This window comes from Sorex fumeus, unplaced genomic scaffold (assembly GCF_029834395.1).
Source record: "Sorex fumeus unplaced genomic scaffold, SorFum_2.1 ptg000067l, whole genome shotgun sequence".
Lineage (NCBI taxonomy): Eukaryota > Metazoa > Chordata > Mammalia > Eulipotyphla > Soricidae > Sorex > Sorex fumeus.
In genome coordinates, this window is record NW_026606124.1 from 1390706 (window position 1) to 1416815 (window position 26110).

The 26110-nt window shown below is 41.1% G+C and overlaps 2 protein-coding genes across 3 annotated transcripts in view; both read right to left on the reverse strand.

Moving 5' to 3' along the window:
• Positions 1–26110, reverse strand: part of TSPAN3 (tetraspanin 3) — a 174942-nt gene that overhangs the window by 142911 nt on the left and 5921 nt on the right. The gene's annotated exons all lie outside the window — the stretch shown is intronic.
• PEAK1 (pseudopodium enriched atypical kinase 1) overlaps positions 1–26110 on the reverse strand; it is a 268078-nt gene that overhangs the window by 66136 nt on the left and 175832 nt on the right. For both annotated transcript variants that reach the window (XM_056128746.1, XM_056128745.1), the window contains one exon: positions 2109–5328. In XM_056128746.1, coding sequence (XP_055984721.1) covers positions 2109–5230 — 3122 coding nt within the window. In that variant the 5' untranslated portion in view covers positions 5231–5328. The remainder of the gene's footprint in view (positions 1–2108; positions 5329–26110) is intronic.

The window sequence follows — 26110 nt, forward strand, 5'->3', positions numbered from 1 at the left end:
AATGTAATTTCTCAGCTCTGATGTCCCCAGTTTTCCTCCCACCCATGCTACTAACATTTTAAAGCAACTAATGTGCCTGATTCTGCAGTTATATGGGCTTTTGTTTTCATTTTATGTTTTGGGGGCCATACCTGGCAGTAAGCAGGGCTGAGTCCTAGCTCTGCGTTCATAAATCACTCCTGGTGGGGGTCAGGGTACCATATAGGGTGGGGAATTCAACCCTGGCTGGCCTCATGCAAGGCAAGTGACGCACCCACTGTACTATCTCTCCAGCCCTATGTTTTCTTATGTACTTAAATTAAGCCTATGAATATTCTAGCCACTACACACTGAAGAACCAGACAAAACTGAAGGTCAAATTCAAACCTATTATCTGAACGGCATGATGCTCTTTCCATCTATTAGTTTCTATGGCACCATTAAGATAATTGATTAAAGTCACCTGACCAGCTAAATACATCTAATCGCATGATGAAGGATCAACAAAGTCCTTTATCTTTTAGAGCCTACGGCCTGGCCTTCAACTGAGTAGTTTTCATTTCAGTCTGGATTTGGAATCTTCATTTATTTATAGAAAAGGCTGTACTTTTATTTCTTCCAGCAGCAGGTTTCCCAGCCGTAGGATGGTAATTTAATGATTACACTGCCATCAAGCCGGAAACACAAATGTTGACATTTGACAGTAATGTTTTTTCTCCCAATGTTGTTTCAAGTAAATACCAATGGTGTATCCAAGTAAATGAGGTAATTATAAAAAAAAAAAAAAACCCAGCAAAATGGTGTGTTTTTTAAATATGAGCATTCATGTTTTAAACTTTCTAAGAAGTTATAAAAATTAGTTAATACCTTTCTTCTATTTAGTTTTGGGACATTGTAAAATAAGAAAATTCTAATGTGCTTCTGAAAAAAAGCTTAATAGCTCCAATTGCTTCAATGTTGACAACCATGCATTATCTCTACAATGCTGGTAGGATTGGTACTCCTCAATGTATGGCCCAGAACAGCGAATCTTAACTTCCCTGATGTTCCTCCATCACCTAGGGACTTGTTTGAAGTGCAAATGAGCAGGGTCCACCTCAGAGCTACCAAATCAGAAATTCTGGGGATGGGGTCCAGCAATCAGTGCTTTAACTGCACTCCAGATGATCGTGATGTATGGTTAAATTTGAATAGTTTTTATAAGGATCTGAGATAAATATATAGGATGTGCCATATACAGAATAGGTGATCAATAGACTTTTTTAATTTTGGGGTTTTTTTTTTTTTTGGCTATACCCAGAAGTGGTCAGGGGTTATTCTTAGCTCTGCACTCTGGAGTTACTCCTGGTGGTGCTTGGGGGACCATATGAGACGCCAAATATCGAATCCAGATTGTCTGTGTGCTAGGGAAGTGCCCTACCTGCTGTGTTATTGCTCTGGCCCCAATAAACAATTATGAAGAATGAAAGAGAATCTGGGGAACTGACATGGGTATACAGTCTGGCTAGCTGAATTGCTGGCTTGACTATTGGTACTCAATCTCCACGACCATTCTATCTTATTTCTCTTATATGTTAAATGACTATAAACGACTTGCCCGTGGGTCCCTTCTCTTTTCCATAACATTTGAAAGGAGGATGGAAAGAGGCAGCGAAAACAAATATTTTTGTGAAAAATAAGATAATGCATATAGAGATAACAGTTTGGTGAAAGCCAAGAAGAGAATTGCTTGATAGGTTTCATTCCATTTACTGAGGGGAAAATAAAAACACCATTTATTGATTTGGTCGTGTTTCTTCCTCACCCTGTGACATCAAAGTTAGATATTATTTATTGCCGTTAGGGTGTTAGGCTTTTAAAAATATATATACTAAAGTCTTTCTATACACATGAGAATGTAAAAGGCTACAAAAGCTACTTAACTAAAGACTCCTGGGTCACAGACCAGGATCAGTGTAGGGAGATGACTTTAGAAATATTTTAATCTGTGAATGCAGCTCTAAAACCTGATGGTGGTCAGCAAACGCTGCATGGATGTCTCTCTACAGAATCTTAAAGATGTGAAAAAGTCAGCCCCTGAAAATGAGTTTTCAAACAATCCCAACTACTACCAGCTTATTTTTACATACCTGAGGATCTTTTTAGGAACCTGTGCTGGAGAATGAGCCCTTTTCTTTCTCTCTGAGTCCTGTGGTAACCCATCATCCATGCCACCCTTCTGCGTGGCTGCCGGTTGTTCTGCCCGGGCTTTGCTCTGCTCTATGCTGAGCTGGCCGGAGGGGGGCTCACACCTGTACATGAACACGATGGCAGGTTTCTCACTGGAGTCTCCTTTTGCCTCTGTGAACCAGTGATGGCGCTGAACTGGAGGAGGAGGCAGCATGTGGATGACGGTGCCATCCAAGCCCACCAATTTCCCCTTCTCGCGCTCTTTCTCTTTGTCATCTTCCTCATCTGTTTTCCGACGGCGGAAGAAGCTTTTGAAAGATATCCAGCGTTTAGGCTTTGCATCAGCTGCCCTCCTGCTGCCTTCAGAGTGCAAAACTGATTCGGCTTCTGTGCACCTGGTAGGGCTGGTTGGCTTGGTCCAGTTGGTAAAATGCCTCTGCAGAAGGTTACTTGCATGGTAAGGGGAAGAAGTGGAGCGTGGTGGGGGGAAAGGGGGTGGTGGCTCGCTTTGGTGGCTCGTTTTCGAGGCAAGAGTGGTGAGTGGCTTTGTGAGTGGCTCTTTCTGTACTTTGGTTGAAGGACTTTCAGTGGTCTGAGTTGTTCCAGCCTCGCCACTGGGCTGAGCGATAAAGAGAGATTTGGGCCGGACTGGTGTGCCCTTAGGTGTAATCTTAGCAGCGTCGGCGTCTGGTGGGACGGCATAGAGCTCTTCTATGCTGCAAGCTTTAGGACTACATGGAGGCATTTCTGGGGGTGACTGTGGGGGGTGGATGGAAGCCACAATCTGAGAAAGCACTGTGCTCGCTTTCTCCCGGGTGCTTCCGCCACCGCCTGCCGTCTGACACTCCTGCGGGCCTTCCGTTTTGGCCACAGGTTCTTGAGTGGTTCTCTGTATCTTTGTCGGGGAGCTGTGGCTAGAACTAAAACTTCTCTGTGGTGAAGACTGACTTCGGTTGAGACAGCTGTTGAATTCCTGAACCTTCTGAGCCACGGAGCCCCTTTTACGCTCAGTGCTGTTTGAAAACGCTTTAGCCTGGGGACACTCAGAGGGCTTGCTAGTGGTGCTATCAGACGCTTTGTTCTCAGTTTCTATTTCTTCATAAGTATGGCTTATTACACTTGTGGTTTTTTCCTTCACTGAGAGGTCTCCACTTGTTCCAAGAAAACTTTTGTAAACGGCAAGATTGTCATAAGCATTTGGATTGATTACAATGGGGACTTTGATAGCATTTTTGGAACTCCGCGCGTAAGTTGGCTCATCGTGAATGATAATTGGAAAAGGTGGCATGCCAGCATTGTTGTAGCTATTAAACTTGATTTCAGACAAATTAGGTGACTTGACAGGAATGGTTTTGGAGGAAATATTTGTAGCTGTGGGTGAAGTTGGTGCTGATTTGTGACAGTTTTTCCTTGGAGGGACATTTGGCCCAGTTCCACCACTTATTAATTCCACCTTAGGTATCTTCTGTCGTGGGCTGGTACTGGAAGTCCACACTTCCTGGTATCGAATCGCACTAGATTTGGGGAAATGGGCATTTATTTGCCCCGATGTAGGTGATGTCACTGGAGAGTTTGGAGTGGAAGATGAGCTTTTTGTCTTGGAAGCGTGAACAGGGCCCTCGAGGTGCTCACTGGCCATGGCTGCTGAGACGTCCACAACAGTGTATGGCTTGCACATTGGCTGCTCGAGATTCACAACTCGGTAGGGCTTTGCTTGCTCCTCTACGGGGACCAGGTTTATGGTTACTGCTTGCCCAGCAATATCAGTAGAGGCTTTACATTCTTGTTTCTCGGTCTGTACAGCAATCTTGCCATCCTTTTCTTCCAATCGGAGGGCAAGGACTGCCTTGTGTGTCTCTGGAGTTTTCGCTGAGGTTTTGGGTGTTTGCACTGTATCCTTGTCCTGACTATTACCAGGAAGGCTCTCAAAACTAGGCTTACTTTCTTTTATGTCCTTAGCATCTCCTGGGTTGCCAGGAGATATTCCCCCATTACAAAGTTTTTGGGACAAACTACTGGCCGTCTCAGAACGTGAGTCTTCTGTTAAAGAAGAATCTGGTGATGTGGAGTCAGATGATACCATGCTTTCTGGGCCATAAGGGACCACAGAATTCTCTTCATAACCGTTCAGGATTTCATCATAGCTGTCATCATAGTCCACAGCACAAATTCTCTGCAGAGACTTATTTCTCAGGGGGACAGTGTTCCATTTTTTGTCCACAAAGAATCGAACGGGAGACAATGTGTTTGCTCTAAAGTTAGCAAAGCGAGGCTGCCCTCTCATGCGAATTTCCATGGCCAGGAGCTCTTCATCACTCTCATCCCAACTCTCGTGCTCTTCCTCCACATTACGGAAAAGCACATCTTCCTCACTCTCCTCTCCACTAGAAAATTCTGGGTAGCAGAATCGGCCCCCTTCATTGCTGATCACCTCTGTGCTCCCACTCAGAATAACATGTTTGCCCTGAGTATCCTTGATCCCACCCATCATGCAACTTGGCGGAAGCTTTCTTTCCAGTGATCTTTTGTAACAATCGTTTATCCTGCCTAAGAATGTTTCTCTAGAGTTTTCCTCATTTCCTGTGACCTGAGGGCTGGCAGTACCCAAGCCTGCTATTTCCTTTAACACTTCAGTTAGCCCATCATTGTTACTCGACATCTTCTTTGAACTATCATTATTTCCATATGGTTCAGGAACATGGCCCAGCCCTTCGATATCATCTTCATTGTTGTTAAGTGGTTTCTGATTCAAGGCCGTCCGGTTTCGGTTCCACCCTATGATGACGGGCTTGTTCTCACAGTGCTCCTGTATACTAAGCTCACGACATACACTTTGTCCATCTGCCACCATCATAGTGGGCTTCACAGCTATAGTGGGTTTCTTAGCCACAGGGGGCCGGAAGTTTCCTGTGTTCCTGATGCGGTGGTTGTTACTATGATTGGCGTTAGTTTTCACATTGCCATGGGTGATGGGTTCCTTCTCAGAGTCTGGAGGAAGCTGGTGCAAGCTCTTCGGTTTAAAGCAGTTCTTGCATTCACCAGGTTTCCAAACGTGTTCAGTAAAGGCATTACAAGCAGACATTTTTAAATAGAAAACTTCACAGACAATGCTTTCCTTTCAGTGCATGGCCAAACTTGCATCCATTGGTTTCCGCTTCCCTTATGTGTCATACATAGCAGCTCATGTAAGCTCGGTCAATCTGTTGGGACAGAGGAAGAAAAGAAGAAAATATGATTGGAAAAGGCACTATAAAGCTTATCATGACAAATTACTTGGAAAAAAACCCGGTTTATTCTCAAACCTTTCCTCATATTAAAAAATGGGGGAAATAAACTAATCTGAGTACTTTATTAAACATCCTGCATCCTATCGGTATTTTAGAAGGAACTTTTTAATCATAATTTCATATTTTCTTATTGAACCATACATAATTTTTTGCTTGACATCTCCACAGCAGTGATACGGTGACATTTCCTTCATGGAAAAACCTCTGAAATTGCACCTTCTGTTTATCCTCCAACCTGACACTTCTTACAGACCCCATTGTAGGTCTGACTTCTACTAGTCCTTCACACTCAACTCCTCAAACTTGTGAATTTGAAACAGTCCTCTGACTACATTTTTCCACAATGCCAAGAAATGTGCTACCCTAGAGTCAGAGAAATAATACATCTGATAGGACAATCCTAATACTACCCCAAAACTATTCCTAGTACTGCATATGATCCCCCAAACCCAAGCAGGAATGATCCCTGAGCACAGTTGGGCGTGCTCACCTCCTTCTCTTCCCCTCCCCTCCCCCCACACAAAGGGATTTTGTCTCCTTAGGCACATAGCTGCAATTTTACATTTATATTTTGAAGATCATAATAAAATTGGTGGTAGGCATATATTAAGTAGTAATTGCTTTAATAATTGAAAATTTTTAATTTAATTGATGAACAGTAACAGAATACTTGGTTTGGTCAGAAACACAGCCTTTCCATTACATTTCAGCACATATGCAAAGAAGGAAAAAATACTTTTTTTTGCTTATATGTACAAAGTTAAGTCTACTGTAAACAATGCTCATAAAACTCTCTACTTCAATGGAAAAACACAAGGTCAAAGAATTTCATACAGAGAACCTAACAATCCAGTCAAAATATAAGTTTATTCCTTGCCGGAGATCATGGATCATTTCAGTATAGTTTAAATATATTATAAATATATTTTGAATGTAAGCTTTAAAATATCACATTTTCCCTTTCAGACATTCTAAAAGTTACATCCCTTAGTTAATAAAACTATTTCCTGCTAGTCTGAGGATAGAACATTTTAAACAAAGGGGAAATTGCATAAAATTAGGCTGGAAAGGAAAGCAAGGGACAGATCATGCAGGGCCTTTCAGGCTTTTAAAGATTATAGAGTTTATCCAAAGAGCAGTGGGAAGTCACTGAAGGAGTTTTTAAACAGGGGAAACAATCCAATCCAATTTACACTGTAAAAAGATGGCTCTTAGCAAAAAAACCAAAAAAATATTTAAGCACAACTCTAACAACGTGTACAAAATCTAAAATTTGTGTATACAAAACTACAACACACCAGTAAAAGATGAAAAATATAAAACATATATAAGACATCAAAGACCTAAAAATATGGAGAGATATATGTGAACTGATCTCAATATTGTCTGTTTTCCCCAAGTATATGTAAATTTCAACAGAATTCCAGGTGAAATCTCAGTGGGAATGGTAGTAGAAATCAATAGATGCAAAAGTTTATATGAAAAAGGAAAGGAAATAGAATACATAAAGCAATTCTGAAAGAGAACAAAGTTAGAGGACTCATATTTATTAACTGATTTTAAGATTTGGCACAAAGTTACAGCCATTCTGATAATGTCCTATTGGCAGAAGATAGAAACATTCTATGGGGAATGTAGGAGAAGCAGGGGAAGCAAATTGGAGTCTATAAGTCAAATCTATTCTACTGTCTCTTTTTGTATTGTCCCTAACCTAAGGATTTAAAACTTAAATATTTAAATTTCTTTTTAAAGTTGAGATTCTGTGGTTTACAGTACTATTAACGATGATTTCTCATGCACATTAATTTCAATACCACTCCCATCACCTCTCCCAAGGTATACGCCTTCCCTCTCCCAATGACCCCAGGTCTCCTCCCTCCAAGCCCCTCCCACTCCAAACACAGCTGTGTGTGTGAGTGTGTGTGTATGTGTGTGTGTGTACCAGTGCTCCCATTATGTTTCCTTTGGACCTTTGAAATTGCTACCGTGCTGTATATCTCCAAGTCCCTCATATGAGAGAAATCATTATGAATCCTTTTCTTTTGACTTCACTGAGATTTAAGAATTCTTAGATGAATGAGAAAAAGTCAAAATAAAATTTTGTGAAAATAAAATAAAATTTAAATGAAATTTTAATTGCAGTGTCCATACATAAAGTGCTATTGGAAGAATGCCAGGTGTATTTGTTTACATAGTATCTAGAGACTGGAGAGAGAGAGTACAGGATTAAGGTATTTGTTTTGTATGTGGCTGGTCCTGGCTGGATCCTGGCAAATGCCAGGAGTGGATCAAACCCCTCTCCACCCAATTAGTATAAATTGTTCTTGACAGTACTTAAATTTCCCTGGAGAGCTGAGTAAAGACAGACTTTATGTGGGACCAGAGCCATAATACAGCAGGTAAGTCATTTGCCTTGTATTTGGTCAACCCTGGTTCAATCCCCGGCATCCATATGATTCCCCGCACTCACCAGGAGTAATTCCTAAGTGCAGAGCCAGGAGTAACCTCTGAGCATTACTGGGTGTGGTCCACCCCCACCTTGCCCGCCCCCGATCTTTATCACTTTGCCGTGCTTTCTAGTACTCTACAAATGGCAGTTTCCCGGGTCACATATATTATTTATGTGAAGATATTTTTCAAAGATAAAAATGCATAAAATTTCATTATAGATCTACATGAACTAGTGAACACTTCAAAGCAACTTTGGTGAAAGGAAACACTAACTTTGAACCCTAACTAAGCAACATGTTATCTTACTCCAAAAAAATGACTCCATTCTATTTATTAATAAAGCTTTATTACAAAAATTGTACTCCATTATTGGTTTTTGACTTTTTGTTGTGGCTGTGATGGATATTGCATCTGGAAATGTTAGGGATCAAACCCAGGGCCTCACAAATGCAAGGCATGTGAACTTAAACATAGCCATCTTCTCTGCTACTAGCTTTGAAATCTTATCCAAGAAATTTATAGAAATTTGTATTCTTTTGTTATACAAGTAACTAGACAATATTTTGGATTTTGTCTTTTGGCCTTAAAAACCTGATATTTACTCTCTGAAACCTGAATGGACATGGACAAAAAGAAGTACAGAAATAGGCTTACACAAGTCTAGGCAATTGATTATTAAAAGAGAAAAGGACAGTCATTAATGATGTGGAGTGGTTTGGATCACATCTTGCAGCGCTTGGCGGAACAGGGGATGTTGGGGATTTGAACTGGGATTGGCAGAATGTAAGGCAAATAAGTTAACCTCTATACTATCCCTCCAGTCCTAAGAGGATATTCTTTTAAATTACATATTCACAGGCAACAAAAGGAACCTTAGTCCATACCCTCACACATCATACACATAAATTCACACAAAAACAAAATAGATCATAGATCTAAGTACAAAATATCAAACTACAAAGCTTTAGAAGAAAACTCAGAGAAAATCTTTGTGGCCCTAAATTAGGCAGATTGGAGCGATAGCACAGCGGGTAGGGCGTCTGCCTTGCACACAGCCAACATGGCCGACCCGAGTTCGATTCCTCTGCCCCTCTCGGAGAGCCCGGCAAGCTACCGAGAGTATTCGATATGCCAGAAACTCTCATATAATGCTGATGGGAATGTAAAGGTTTAGCCACGTTGGGATACAGTTTGGCTGTGAAGATACTATAGAAAAGACTTCCCACTTTGGCATATAGATTATTTCAAATTGAGTTCCTTTGGGGTCTAAATTAGAAGCTTACAACTCCAGGCTATCAAGAAGAATGAAAATTGGGGCATTACTCAGAATTAGGGTTTTCTTCAGAAGGTAAAGGTAAAGGTAAAGGCCCTCCCGTTGATCGTCGATTTGCTCAAGCGGGCCCAGTAACGTCTCCATTGGAGACTTTGTTGTTACTGTGTCTGGCATATCGAATACTCTCGGTAGCTTGCCGGGCTCTCCGAGAGGGGCGGAGGAATCGAACTCGGGTCGGCCATGTTGGCCGCTTGTAAGGCGAACGCCCTACCCGCTGTTCGGCAGCACATATACTAAATTTCTTCAGAAATAATATTTATATTGGAGAGGCCAACAGAAGGACAAACATCAAACTAAACAACACCTGCTATCTGTCATGTGAATTACCTCCTCTCTCCCTGAAACCACAGCTCCCATTTCTTATTTTCAGGAATGGATTCCCTGACTAAAATGGTAATTCTCAACCTCTATGAAGTTTCTCTGTATACATGTCATAAAATTGACCTTTTTTTACTCTTGCTAATCTGTTTGCTGTTGTTTTGATTATTAACTAGCCTAAGAAGGAGAGGGGTGGAAATTTCCCTCCATCCTGACAACATTTTCCTTGTAAATTTAAATATTAAGTTCTTTGAACCCAGCAATCTCACTCCTAGGGATATATTTACCCAGAAAAAAAATCTATGGAAAACTATGCTTATATGAATGAACTACATGCATTTGTCAAAATTCAAAGAATCATACACTAAAAATAAGGTTTTATTTTCTATATAAATCAAACCTCACCAAATCTGATAGAAAAAAACAAACAGCTCTAGCTGTTGTATGGGGAATATACTGAAGAGGAACAGGACAGAAGGTGAGGAGATTACTTACAGGACCACTGTGGGCCAAATAAGATGTGACAAGGATCTGGATTAGGATGTGGTATAAGGGAAGAGGGAATGGTAAATGCACGTACAACTGGATTTTAGAGAGAGAGAAAAAAGAAAGAGAGACTGATGGAGATTTGGGGCTATGCAATTCAACTATTTGGAAGGGGACCAAGTACAAGCCTATATTTTGTCAGCCTACATATAGTAGAACCATGCTGTTGAATTTTAAAAGTCTGGAGCACTTAAGGGAATTTTTCTGCCCTTGTTTCTTTGGAAATTACTAGAATAGAAATATCGAGGCTAAAAAGTGATCAGTGAGTTGGGGAAGTGGCCCTGGTAGGTAAACCAGAGAGAAGAGGATAACTCCAAAGAAAACTTGAAAGCAGTCATAAAAATGATAATGCAGAAAACAGATGAAGAGATTTCAGTAAGGGAGGAAAAGAAAACCATTTCAAATGCTGCTGAGAGGTAATGGACGGCAAGAACTGAAATGTGCCCAGTAGACTTGGCAACTTGAGTTCACGGGTAGCCTCAGCAGGAACTATTTTGGTGCAGTGGTGGGAATGAAAAGCAGATTGCAGTGAGTTTAAGAGTAAGAACATAGGGCCAGGGAGAGAGCACGGGGGTGAGGGGTACATTCTTTACTCTGCATCACAGATTCCCAGCAGCACTGCCCCCTGAAACCAGAGCATTGAACTGTGCAATCCTGATAGACAAAGATCATAGGGATTTGGCCTTTGAGCACTGAGTGCTCCTAGGAATAAGAATACATAGAGAATAACTAAAATTGTTTACTGAAGTTTAGGTAGAAAGGGGAAGAAATTAAAAGCTGGAATTATTGTGGGATGGGTGGGTGGTCTACAAATTATTTTCTTATTTTAAGATGGCAGAACTAGATCAATATTGATACTGAATAAAGATCTAGAGATTGCAAGATGCTGACGTGACTTCTCATTGTGAAAAAAATGGAAAAGCACAAGGAAAGGGAAATAATATGCAATTACATTATTCAGAAATAACTCTTTGAGCCAGAGAGATAGTTCAGTGAGTAGGGCGCTTGTCTTGTGTGTGGCAGACCCAGGTTTGATCCTGGGCATCCCATACAGTCCCCCGGGCACTGCCAGGAGCAATTCCTGAGTGCAGAGCCAGGAGTAATCCATGAGCACTGCTGGATATGACTCCAAAACAAAAAAGAAGTAACTTCTAACTGTTTGGAGCAGTTCTTCTCAGTCATCAAATTTCTGGTTTTTGTTAATTTTAAATTAACATTATTCAGTACCTGTGGTATGGAATAGAAAAAACCAAAAGCATCTAGGCCCAGTATCTTGTTAACGAATTTAAAGCTGATAAGATAAAAATTAAAGTGTTCTCGTTATAAGTAGTAAGAATATTTTCCTTTGCCAATATTGGTAGTTGAATAGCAAAAATAATTCCCCATTTTGGATATAAGCAAGTTAATTCAATCAAGAGAAGTTCATTTAGTAGATTAGCAGCTATCATATTACCAACAGAACAGAGAAATCAGATTCATTAAGGAATTCACGATTAGTTTAAGTCAGTGCTTTCATGCAATAAAAACATCAATAAAATCGAAACCTTGGATTTGACATTTTTTTTACAAATCCCTGTAAGGATGGATGTCTATATTCATACAGCTATAAACCAAGATAAGAGCCAAGCAAACACCTTTAACAAGCACCAGATGGAGCTGCTGTCCAAGCCACAGTCTTAACTATGAAGGCTTCATTTTTTTCAAGACTAATTATGTTTGGAGACAAAGATGTGCACTTGAAGCCACTGTCAAAACTATTTTAACTTATACCAGACTTTTACAAAGAGAACTGCAGCAGATGTAGCTCTGCCCCAGAAGCAATCCTTGGACTTCACTGCCTTTGTGAAGTGACTTCAACCAATAACTTGCAGCTTTTCCGTGTTCAGCACCAACACCTCCCCCCCCACCCCACCCTCCCCGCCAAAAAAAAAACAAAAACACACACACACAAAGTTGTCACCAAAATGATAATTGAGGAAAAAAAATGCTGTCTCTTAGGCACTTAAATAAGGAAACCTGACTGTTTACTTTGCCCAAACAGGTTTGCTGTGTAATACTCACATGGAATGTTTGATTAAAAAGAAGCCCGTTTGCCTCATTCTTAAAGCAAACCTTGCATCTGGTGGTCAAGGGAGTTTATTGGTTGAAGCTACCCCTGAAAACTAACCAGAATTTTATTTTAATTTATTTTTAGTGTTTTTTTTGTGGGGGTAGGAGGGTGGGTTACACCTCATGGTGTTCAGGGGACCATATGGGATGCTAGAGACTGAACCTGGGTCAGTCTCATGCAAGACAAATGCCTGCCTGTTTTATTACCTCTCTGGACCCTAGCCAGAATTTTAAAGAAATCTAAAAATTTGATTTTATATTTCACAGTTTTCAAGACCAAAGAAAGCTTTTCAGGCAACTGATAAAGCTATTCAAGAGTTGTTGATTTCATTTCAAGTCATGATATTTTTAAAAGAACCTATTATCGTTTTGTTGTTGTTTTTAATTCTCTGTACTGCTATAGAAACAATGACAATAATGAGTTTCCTTCTAGCCCAACAGTTTCAAGAAGATTTAATACAAAACAACTAGATTCACACTGGATATTAATCTTAAAATAAACAGGTCTGCAAAAAAGAGCCGGAGCTCATCAAACTGGTTGTGATTTCCAAGTCTGTGTGAGGGGGAGAGTGTGTTAGTGGCATATTAAACACCAAATACTTTAGGACATTTCCTAAAAGTACCCAGGGAGAATCTGTTAAGGATAAAGGAAGACGGGAACGGATAGTTATGCTCCTTCTCCAATCCTGTGATTCCTGGAGGCCATTATCTCTCTTCCTAAGATCCGTGACACCGTCTAGAAGCAGAGTCACGACTCCTCACTGCTGTACATGGGTTCTGAAGGACATTTCAGGGAGAAACTGCCTATCTGTCATCCCAGACATTTGCTCCATCCCCAGGATGCTAGGGTAAAATTTGTAAGTCAAGGTTCTCATTAGATTTTGTAATGGAACATATGGGTCACTTATATGAAAAAGGAAAGGAAAATGTGACAAGGATCCCTGTGTCACTGTTCCCAACCTTTCCTTCTTTCCTTCTTCCACAGTGAAAAATGCTGACCTCAACCGGCTGCCAAACCCTTGGGTATATGACTAAAAGGGTGTGGAAAGGAAGTGAAAGCAAAGCTGCAGGAAAAGGTTTTGTAGAAGATAAAATACAGCTTTAATTTGGTACCAAATGGAAATTCCATGAGTAAAAGGAACCTGGTTAGTCTGAGACGTGAACTCCCCCACACACAACAAAAATTACAGTTCTTCGCTATCACAAGAACTGGCAGGATCTCAAGACGATGTTCTCTTGTGTAGCGAGGAAAACAAAGTAAAACTACTTAATTTTGAAAACGTAACTAAAGCTATTTTGAAGGGAGGAAGCTCATCCATTTCCAATTGTTCTAACCACAGTTTTTTTTTTCTAACAAATTACTCTTCCTGTCACATGGAAGGCATCTCAGGATAAGGACTGTACAACAGTAAATATATCACCATGATAACCAGTACTGCTTAGGCCCCAACTCATTTTTCAAGTTCAAACTCTTTGATGAGACAGTTTACTTCTACAACTAATTGCTGTTGTAAATTTTCTAATAACTAGTTATAAGTCTCAAAGTTAAAAAGGACAACTGAATCCACTCAATTCCCTACATCAAAGACAGACCTCAGAGTGGGTGTTAAAATGTTATCTATAGGGGATCCCTGCAGATTCAGGAATAAGCCCTGAAATAACTTTTGGGCGTGACCCCAAAACAAACAAAAAACCCGCCTCCCCAAATGTTATCTATTAACAGCAAAGTAGGACTCCTGGCAGTGCTCAGGGAACCATACGTGGTGCTAGGGATTGAACCATAGTCAGCTGTGTACAAGGTCTTAACTTAACCTTGCATTATCTTTCTAACCTGAACTGCTATCAAGAATATTTGTAAGGGATGAGAAAACGAGACTCACTTACAATATAAAGGCTTCAGTTCTACTAAGAACAAAATGACATCACAGTGTATCATATACTGTATCAATCTTGAATTTTCAATATCCAATAAAGAAAAGTAGTAGAAAAAAACCTGATTTAAATAAAATCTGTCATGAGACCTGTGGAGTGGCAGACAGCTCCATATTCAAATATTGTGAGTTAGTTTCAGTGAAACATCATCAATTGTATTAAAGTCATACTGATAAATTTGCATTTTGGTAGTTCTGTACGGATTTTCTTTTGTATTTTTAAATTTGTTCAGGTTTATAGCTAAAAGGGAAATACAAGAATATGTTACTTGTGTATAATTTGGTTCAAATTTAAGTAAAAAATAATGTATGTGCAGAAACTACGAAAGATTATAGTTTTTCTTTAAATTAAAAGGTGCCTATGGGGGCTATGGCGCCGCCAGCAGGTCAATCTGTACCTGTGAGGAGAGTGCATCAGCAGCCTGATGGTGTCTTCAGACTTCCAGATACCCCAAAATTGCTGCTGTGCCTTTGACCAGACCCCAAAAACTTGGGGCAAAGTTTACCAAGAAAGTCACAGTCACAGTCCTCCCGTTGTTCATCGATTTGCTTGAGCGGGCCCAGTAACATCTCCATCATGAGACTTGTTGTTACTGTGTTTGGCACATCGAATACGTCACGGGGAGCTTGCCAGGCTCTGCCGTGCGGGCGAGATACTCTCGGTAGCTTGCCGGGCTCTCCGAGAGGGGCGGAGGAATCGAACTCGGGTCGGCCATGTTGGCCGCTTGTAAGGCAAACACCCTACCGCTGTGCTATCCCTCCAGCCCTACCAGGAAAGTAAATGGCCAAAAGTTAGGTATGTGGGAGACACACCCACAAACTACCTCCAGCTCAGCTATACAATTGGAGGCATGACCTTTCTGGTTCCTGGTCAAACTGCTTAACGGCCATGATCCCAGAGACTCAGAAACAAATCTTGAAACCCAACGGCTTTGGGCAGAAATGCGTCCAGTCTCTGCAGTAGGTTACCAGCGCTGGGCCACCGCAGGTGGGAATAGGTTTCGTGCATTGGCCTGTTCCTCCTGGTGGCCCAGTGGCCGCCAACCTCCAGAGGCCACTGGACAGTCAGGTTTGGGCCCTGAGACATGTGGAGCCTCACCTGATGGGAGCGGAGTCAGCCCTTTCCTCCCCATCCCAAGGAGACTCCAAGTCACCACCCACGAACGGCCTCTCTGGCTCCTGATCAAGCTGCTTAATGGCCATGATCCCTGCGACTCAGAAATAAATCTTGAAACCCAGAGGCTTTGGGCAGAAATGCCAAAAAATGTACGGACCTCGCAGTAGGTTACTGTTGCTGGGTCACCCCAGGGGGTAAAGGGTGCTGTCCCTCCACCTGCTCCCCCTTGGTGGCTTGGTGGCTGCCATCTGCCAGAGGCCACTGGACAGTCAGGTTTTGGCCCGCAGTGACGAGACACACAGGGCCTCAGGGATGGGGGTGGAGCCGGCCCTTTCCTCCCCATCCCAACAAGACCCGGAGTTGTCACACATGAACGGCCTCTCTGGCTCCTGATCAAGTTGCTTAACGGCCATGATCCCAGAGACTCAGAAACAAATCTTGGTACCCAGTGGCTTTTGGTAGAAATGCTTCTGGACCCCACAGTAGGTTACTGTCGCCAGGCCACGCTAGGGGGTAATGGGTGCTGTCCCTCCGCCTGCTCCCCCTAGGCGGCTCGGTGGCCGCTATCCGCTAGAGGCCATTGGACAGTCAGGTTTGGGCCCTCAGTGATGAGACACGCAGGGTCTCATGGGATAGGGATGGATCTGGCCCTTTTCTCCCCGTCCCAAAGAGACCCCGAGTTGCCAGCCACAAACGACCTCTCTGGCTCCTGATCAAGCTGCTTAACGGCCATGATCCCAGAGACTCAGGAACAAATCTCGGAACCCAGTGGTTTTTGGGCAGAAATCCCCCTAGATTTAATTGTTAAAATTTCGGAATTTCAAAATCGCATGGCCACTACTGCAGCCACACAACATCATATGTTATTCATAACCAGCATTAGAAAACAAATTGTCTACTGTTGCCTTTTTAGCAGATCTGAGTGTGGGGTAAAATCCCAAATAATAATGGTGGGTCTGATGTCAAAATACTGAATGTAATCAAAGTAAAGTGGAAATCATCTGCCCCACAGGTAGGGGGAGGGAGAGGGATGGGGGTATACTGGGGTTTGGGGGGTTGGAGAATGGGCACTGATGAAGGTACGGGTGTTTCATTGTATAACAGAGACTTAAACCCTAAAGCTTTGTAATTGCTCTCACGGTGATTCAATAAATAATATTGTAAAAAATGAAAAAAAAAAGTAAGGTGGAGTTCATGCCCAATTCAATCAGCTAATCAATGGCTGAATAAATGGCAGTACTCGTACTCCTACATAAAAAAGGTGCCTATATTGTTGGAATATTGAATGTAACAAATCATCATAAACTTTATTAAAATTGTCACTGTCACTGTCCTCCGATTGTTCACTGATTTGCTCGAGTGGGCCCAGTAATATCTCCATTTTTTTTGAGACTTGTTGTTACTGTGTTTGACATATCGAATACATCGCGGGTAGCTTGCCAGGCTTTGCCGCTCAGGCGAGATACTCTTGGTAGCTTGCCAGGCTCTCCGAGAGGGGCGGAGGAATCGAACCTGGCTCGGCCGGGCTGGCTGTGCGCAAGACCGCTGTGCTTTGGCTCCAGCCATAAAAAAGTTTTTAAAAATGAAATTGAAAAATAATTTTTAAAAAGGTGCCTATGAATTACTAAAGTTTGAAGTGTGCCTAAAACTAATATTCTATTATTAAAGCTCTGTATTTCTCTTAAGTTTATTTACACCATTAATTTGCTAAGCAGCTGTTAAAAAAGCATAATAATAAAATTTCACAGAGATGCAAAAATAAATTAAGATAAAATATATAGGAATTGTATTGAATCTATAAGATGTTTTTTAGGTAGTGTGGACAGTCTAACAATATTAATTTTTTAATCCTTACTCACCAGGTATATTTTTGCTTATGTCTTATTCAATTTCTTTCAACAGCGTCTTATAGTTTTTATTGTATAAATCTCTGATTTCTTGGTTAAATGCAAATAAAACACGTGAGACATTGGAGGAGATGGACTGGGATTAAAGATAATCTCAAGTCTCTCTAGATGAAAATTCAGTATAATTTTCCCAAAGGAACAGTGAGGAGAGTGGATAATTAAGTTAGCAACAATTGTCTTATTTTAGCTATTGAGAATAATGAGAAAATGAAAGCTTGACTGGAACTAGCAAATAAAGTTCTAAAACCAAGTATGTGATTAAAAATTCTTCCCATGAATGTTGTTTCGTTCTGCCTCTATGGAAAACAATATGGAAATTTCTCAAAAAAAAGAAAGAGGGAAGAATAGAGATCTCATATGACCCAGCAATTCCACTTCTTGGCATCTCCCCCCGGCCCCAACACAAAAACATGAATATAAAAAGATACACGTATGCCTGTCTTCAAGGCACTGCTTAGTACAATAGCCAGGTTATGGGAAAAAAACCCAAATGTCCATCAACAGATGAGCTGATAAAGAAGCTGTGGTATACATACACAGTGGAATACTACTCAAGTGTAAGAAATAAATGAAACCTTGCAATTTGTTGCTGTGGGAGCAAAATGGAGGGTATAATGTAGAGACAAACGGAGGAGAAGGACAGTACTGGATGATCTCACTCATCCAGTGTTCATGGGGAGGCAAAAAAAGGAATTGACAGTATTGAACAATGACAAGTCCTTGGCCTTGGACAACAAAACTTATAAAACCAAGCAATGGGGGAAGCAGTGCTGGGTGCGCCTGGATATTTTCAGTATTGCAGAGCCTGAGCAGCAGTGTATCATAAGACCAGAGCACTCACGAGTTGGCTGAGAATCACTGGTGGGGCCACCAGCCTCCTAAGCACTGCTAGGTAGGTTCCCCCCACCCCGCAAAAAATTAAAAGATTGAATTATAATTTTAAAAGGTTATAATTTTAATTTAAAATTTAAAAATTTTAATTTTATAATTAAAATTTAAAAATTATAATTTTAAAAGAAAGGGATTCAGCTTCTAAAAACCTGGGGATGGAGCTGGTTTTTGTACTGATCACGTAACAGTGGCAGGCGTAGGCACCATTCATATAACCAGCAAGCGAGAGCTTGCTGTGAGAAAGGAAAAGTATGAAGGGAAAATTCTCCCCATTAAAACATCCATTTTCTTTTTTTTTCTTTTTATTAGTGAAACACCATGAAGTACAGTTGTAGATTTACAATTTTTTGTGCTTGGGTTTCGATTATACAATGATCAAATACCCATCCCTCCATCAGTGCCCACTTTCCACCACCATGGATAATATCCCCCCCCCCCCCCATCCCACCCTGCCTCTGTGGCAGGGCAATCCCCTGTGTTCTCTCTCTCCTTTTGGGTGTTGTGGTCTGCAAAAGAGGCTTTGAGTGGCAAACATGTTCAGTCCATAGTCTACTTTCAACATGCATCTCCCCTCCTGGGAGGATCCTCCAAACACACTTTAAAATATCCATTTTCTAAATATCTATTTTATTACATACTGTAAACCTGGAGTAGAAATGGTTTAGGGAAAGCGGTAAAGAAGATTAAGGTACTGAAGTAGATGGGAGAAGTAGAGAAAAGATACAGGAGGTAAGGCACAAGGCTTGCACACAGTAAAGTCTGGTTTGGTCCCCAGTACAGTATCTGAATCCCTGAGTACTGCCATGAGTGAATCCTGAGCCCAGAACTAGGAGTAAGATCTGCATATAGCCAAGTGTGGTCCAACAAACAAACTTGGGCTGTGTAAGTCAAAAGATGGGGTGGTTTGGAGGAGCATAGCAGGGCAGAAAGAATGGGGGGGTGGGGTACAGAGGGTGGGGTGCTTGCCTTCTAGGTGGCCAATTTTGGCTCAAAAACAAACAAACAAAACAAACAAAAAACAAACGAAAGAAGCATCTGAAGGCTGGGGAACACACTCCAGATAGACAAGAGCACATGCTAACAGGTTTCTGGGGCATTTCTCCAGGAAACAACAGGAGTTTGGACTCTGGAGAGTATGTGGTTATTAATAAACATGGAGACCACAATCTGAGGGATACCTAAATCACCCTTAACAAACGTTCTCTGGTGAGGAAATTTGCCCGTGGTCTGTATCAGTGGACTACGCTTCTCTAAATGCAAAGTGTCAAGATATGGTGAGATAATTAAGAGAAGTGAGAGTAAAGAGGTGCCAGGCCCCAACCCTTTTGGATGCAGAACACTGGGTGACATTTCCATTCCTGTCAGAATGGCCCACCAATAAGCAGTTAAGCAGAACAGTAGAACTCAGAGACACAAATGAACAACTTTCACAGCTTTCACAGTCATCGCTAATAAGGTCATACATGTAACTCAAACTCTCTGGGTCTTGGGGCTGGAGAGAGAGAATATCAATAAGGTGCTGGCCTTGCATGCAGCCGACCCAGGTTCAATCCCTGGCATATCATATGGTTCCCTGTGCACCCACGTACCGCCAGGAGTGATTCCTGAGTGCAGAGCCAGGAGTAACCCCTGGGCATTGCCAGGTATGGCTCCAAAACTAACACCCCAACAAAAGCCCCAAAACAAAATAAAACAAATCCCGACAAACCTCTCTAGGCCTACGTCACCAACCTTTAAAAAAAAAAAGCTGGGTTGAGGAGATAGCTCAAAGGGTTGAAGCGTATGCTTTGCAGTTAGCTTAGCACCACATGATCTGTCCCCTGAACACTACCAGGAGTGACCATGGAGCCAGGACTGGCACCTGAGTATGGTTGGCTGTTTCTCACAAATTTTTTTAAAAATAAATTTTTGCTTTTTTTTTTGTGGGGAGGGTCCCACCTGGCAATGCACAGGGGTTACTCCTGGCTCATGCACTCGGGAATTACTCCTGGCAGTGCTCAGAGGACCATATGGGATGCTGGGAATTGAACCCGGGTCGTCCGCGTGCAAGGTAAATGCCCTACCCACTGTACTATCACTCCAGCTCCTAAAAACTAAATTTTTAAAAAAGAAAAGAAAAAATAGAACAGATTACTCTTTTTTTGGTATTATAAAAGCAATAAGAAAATACAAGCATGCAAACAAAACCTCCACACCAAAATTTTTCTCGATATTCCTCTTTCAGGTCTTTTTTCCTATACACAGACGAAGCTGGGTGCTGAGAGACACACAAGACATATTTAACACAAAGAGGGTGTCATTTGGGAAAGTGACTACTTTTAAGGTCTTTCAAAACATTTTGTGAATGCAAATTTGGATTAAAGTGCCAATCTGAATCACTCAAACAAATGAAGCAAGGAGAAACATGAAGTTGCAGGCAGGATCCTTTCATAATCTCAAACAATTAAACAACTCTTCTCTCTGTGAAGAGCTACCTGGTAAGATTACATTATCAGGGCATAGATGAAAACTAGACAAATCAGAAAAAAGCCTTTGGTCTCATTTACAGAATCCCTATACTTGTTATACACACAAACTTAATTTGATCGGTTCAGATCAGTTTTGTTAGTACTGTTTGTACAGAAATAAAAGTGAATGTTCTATTTAAAGTATGGTATTTATAACTGTTTCTCCGGCTGTCCTTTATTTGTGGTTCCTCTATCTATTTTACTACAAACCCCCGAAATGGCATTAATATTAGCTCTTTCAAAAAGATGTCCAGATGCTCCTTCTATTCTTAGCATTAAAAAGTAAAAGAAAGAAAGAAAAGAAAAGGAAAGAAAAAAAGAAAAAGAAGACCTTTCCCCCTAACCATCTCTTCCATAATTGTCTTATCTCCAAATGCTTAAGGATAGAACAACTTCCCAGAATCTAATACCTCTTACTGTTGCCCTCTAATGCTCCAGCTTCTCGTTGTCAGAGCTGGATAGATAGTACAGAGGGTAGTGGTTTGTCTTGCACGCAGCTGACCCAAGTTCGATCCCTAGTACTCAGACTGTCCCCTGAGCACCACCAGGAGCTATTCCTGAGCAAAGAGCCAGAAGTAACCCCTGAGCATCGCCGGGTGGGACCCCAAACCAAAAAAAAAAAAAGCCAAAACGAATTGCCTACCAGATATCTACAAAAGAACCAAAAACTAATAATCTTTCCTCCAAAATGGTCTGTTGTTGTTTTCTTTTCCCTGGACATTATAATAGTTAATGGTGTCACAGCATTGGTAGGTATTCAGGATGGGTCAACTCTGATCCCTCTTGATCTTCACATGCTACCGGCAACTGGCAGGCTCTATTCTCTCATCTGTGCTCTCCCTTTGACAACAATAACCAATTTGAGTTCTGGATTTCATCACTCTTTGTCTGATGTACTCATTGTAAATTACTCTTACTCTTTTAAAAACCACATTCTTACCACTTTCTATACTTTTTTTTCTCAAGATCATTGGTAGCTCTGAGCTGCAAATATAGTAGAAATCCTTGAATGCAATGCTGAGGACTAGAGAGGCAGCACCTGAGTTAGTGGTGAATAACCACTAGAGAGGTAGCACAGAGGGTAGTGGTTTGTCTTGCACGCAGCTGACCCAAGCTCGATCCCTAGTACTCAGATTGTCCCCTGAGCACCACCAGGAGTGAGAGTGGACAAATGAATTTGTTGCAAGTGCCCAATCCTGGTTTCATCCCTAATCCTGCAAAGCTCTCAGAGCATTGCCAGATATAGATCAGGAGGCCCTCGAGCATTGCTCAGTACAGTCTAGTAGACCACAAGCACTGCCAAGGTGGCCCTTGGCATGACAGCCTCAGCAGTATCACATCCTTGGGCCCTTACACGGAACCATCTGGCTCATATTTTCAGGTATTTTCAGAAGTAACACCAAGCTACATGAAAATACTTGGAAGAATACCCCCCGAATGCAAAGCTCTTTTGTGATGGGATATGGTCTTACAATTTAAAAAGCCATTTCCTACATACCTATATCGAGTAAATATGTATAATAACTTCCCAAAATTCTACAGTAATTTTCCATGTGTTTATGTTTTTTTTGAAACATAAAAAATGTGTGGAAGCTCAGGGTTTACTCCTGGCTCTGTGCTCAGGAATCACTCATGGCAGGGCTCGGGAAGCATAAAGGGTGGAACATTGAACCTTGGCTGGCCACATACAAGAACCTTACCTGCTGTTCTATCAATTCAGTCTCAAATTCTGTAGAACTCTTGAGGGAGGGGGCAGAGTTCAGAGGTTCTGAGGGTGGGGGTGGGGCGCATTTGATGCTTCAGTCAAACACCAAGTGTACAGTGAAGATACTGATCTTCCTCTTAAAATAAACTAAGTTTCCCTCTTTAAAATTCTCATTATAAGGGCTGGATTACAGTAAGGAATGTGCTTGTCTTGCATGTGATCCACCCAGGTTTAACCCCCCAAAACTGCCTATGGCATCCAAGCACTACTAGGAGCGACCCTTAAGCACAGAGCAGAAGTAAGCCCTGTGCATCACTGGTTGTGGCCCAACCAAATTCTCATTACAAGGTACTTATGGCCATTTGTGTACATTTTCTCCTTTTCTGCTCACTATTCTTAGCTCCCTGAAAGCAAAAGACATTTCTCATTCACTCCTGTCCATGCATGCTTCTTGAACAAAGAAATAAATGGTACTTTGCTACCTGGTTTGACTTAAAATAACTTTGAAAGGGACAGGAGCAGTCAGACAGAAGTGGCAAGTGACAAGTAACTAGATGAAGCAACGGGGAGGGCGGGCAGTGGGGAAGGGGGAGGAGGAAAATAAAACTGAATGAAATTATTCAAAAAGCAAACAGGTCGATAGATGTTGCCGACACCACTGATTCTATTCTGGGAACAGAACAGCACCTTGACTGACATTGACACTAATTATTGCAAGAGAATGTTAGGTTATATTCTGTACTCTCTACTCAAGAAGGCAAAGAAACAACAAAGATATTAAAAAGCGTGTTGAAAAGATATTATTTAAATATTTTTCTATTATTTAGGAGCTTGATTATAGGAGAAACAATCCTCATAAAAATTTGGAAAATAACCAAAGAGAGACAAAAGAAGGACAAAATCTCATATATGAAGCCCGCACTAAAATAAATGTAAGCTATAGTAGCAATTATTCTAACTAAAAATAATGCTCAAGCTCACAGATACCAAGAAAATTTGGCCAACTGGAATTCTTTTTTTAAAGGGCAGAGAGGGGGGAGGTTTACTGTATCTATAAGTTATCATTCAACTCTTTTTAATTTGACTAGAGAATAGTAGTGGGGGAGAAGATGAGAAAACAAGGATCAAAAAAGAAAAGAGAGGAATGGAGGTGAAAGAAAAAGGGAATTGAAAATGAAAGGTAGGGGTGTGTATGTGTGTATGTGTGTGTGTGTGTGTGTGTGTGTTTGTAAAATCAAGAGAAACGAAGCATATCCCCTCACGCACTCCCCCACCCCCCAAAAAAATACCAGAGAGAAAGCCTTATACATCCTTATATATGGCCAGAGGAGAAATAGTAGAAAACGGATGGCTCTTCTTTCATTTTCCCCTCGCCTGACTTCCTCTGTTCTAAGTGACTTCAGGCTGATGTGTGTACCCTTAGATGCAAGTGGAATTCCAATCAAGTCCTCCTACACATATACTTTATATCAACACAATCCTGTTAAAAGGATTATAATTGGTGTGCACCATTCCCTGCAATTTCAACATTTAAAAAATGAATAGTCTCACTAAGGACCAGATGGTGACATGTACTAATTAATCAGGCCTATTCAATGAATGAGCATATTAAAATGAACGCACCTATTAGACATGTGTTGCCAACGCTTCATCTTGAGGAAGCCTCCCCTTAAATGGATGCCCATAGAAAGTGCAGATTTACTGTGCAATACTCACAAGTGTCTTCTGCAATTATTTGCAGCAGCAATACCATCACTCTTGCATCTCCCTTTAGATCACTCGATGTTTCATGCTAAGTAGTCCGTAAGCCCTGCTATTCCTCTAAAATCTATTTAACCTTCATGAATAAGAGCTATCTGAACATTGGGCTTACGGTTTTTCTACTAAAGAGACTTTACAAACTTACCAAGGTCATTTGTTAAAAGGACAACAGGTGAGGCACAGATCAAAGAAACTCTTGATCTTGGTCCTCAACTGCCAGGTGGTGAAAGCCTTAGCATCCTTAGCTGGGAAAATAAAACAGTGCAAATGGAAATCCAGCTGCTGTGTGTGTGGCAGGCCACCAGGGCCTCATTTTCTTTAAATATTGTTAGCACTGGAGAGAAGGTACAAAATACTACTAGGTTCTTTTTTCTTAAAGAAAGAAAATTCATGTGTTTTCTTAATACCTCTTATTCATCACTTCTACTTTAAATTATCGTTGGATCACCTCAATTCTGAATATATTCTAATCATAGAGAATTCCCCAAATCTCTCTAGACTTACTAAGGAAGACTAGGTTTCTGATTTGCTGAAGGCACTGAAAACCAAGCAGATGATTTGGTATGAAAGCAGCAAGGGCGCAGACAAAGCTGATTTGGAGAGGAAAGGGGGTATTGTGAGACAGCAGAGATTATCTTTCTGGTACACAGCAGGCAATGACAAATAGTTCTCTTCCTGAGAACAATATTATAAATGGTAGGGGAAATTTTAGTTTGCCCAGTAAAAAATAAATTGAGGGCCAGAGATAGCTCAATAAGCGTTCAACATGATTTAAAAGTGGGAAGTACAAGTTTGATCCTTGGCACCACATGTTCCCCTGAGGAGTTACCCAGAGGCCTGGAGAGACAGTACAGTGGGTAAGGCGCTGGCCTTGCAGGCAGCAGACCCTCGTTCCATTCCCAGCACCACAGGTCCCTTGAGTCCTACCAAAAGCCATCCCTGACCTCCCTGCAACTCACCCATCAATATGGAAATATATAAAAGGGAAACTAACTGAAGATAAGTCTCAATATGGTGATCCTTTAATTTGGACGTTATGGTAGAAAATGTAACTTGGGGACATATCTTTAAATTTTAAGGCAAGATATATTACTTTCCAAAAAAAAAAAGCTTAGAGAAAGAGTTTTAATAAATCTGTTCTTACGATTTATGGCACTGGTTATTGCTTATAATCAGAATATTACTCAAAATAATTTTTAGGAAAGGGCAATCCAAGAATAGAGACAAAATTTGTAGTTAAATATCTACCTTCTAACAAAGTCCATCTAAATTTTCTTTCTCTGAGCGCCTGCCTAAAATTGAGAGGAGGAATTCAAGCTGAGCTGACTTACTTTGGACAAAATTAAACATCCAAAATAATACAAACACTTTCAAGAGATTTCTGTGCAATGACTTAATACTTTTTAAAAAACACAGTGGTAGGGCGTTTGCCTTGCATGCAGCCAGCCTGGCTGAGCCGGGTTCGATTCTTCCACCCCTCTTGGAGAGCCCAGCAAGCTACTGAGAGTAACTCACCCGCACGGCAAAGCCTGGTAAGCTACCCATGACGTATTCGATATGCCAAACACAGTAACAACAAGTCTCACGATAGAGACGTTACTGGGCCTGTTCGAGCAAATCGATGAACAACGGGAGGACAGTGACAGTGATTTTAGTTCAATAAATCTTGGGGGATTTTTATTACTTAAAATTATTTATTTTATTATCATTATTTGGGAGGGAGTTTGGGGCACACTTAGCAGTGCTCTGAGCTCACTCCTGGTTTTACATTTGGGAACAGTCCTGGTGCACTCAGGGACCAAAGAAGGTGCCAGGGATTGAACCTGGGTCGGCTGCATGCAAGGCAAGTGCCTTATCCACTGTACTATCTCTCTGGTTTTACTTAATTTTTTTCTTCTAATTTTTCACTCTTAAGCCACTCCTTTTATCTTATCTTAATCAGCAACTACTGTCATACATCATAAATAAATTTATAAATAAGAATATTTTGTGTTTAATAGACAAGTTCTTTTAGGTGTCCTGTGGTCTAAGAATAGATAAAAATCCTAACAGACAGGATACCCAAAGCAGCCACAACAGCTAGCTCAAACAGATCAAGG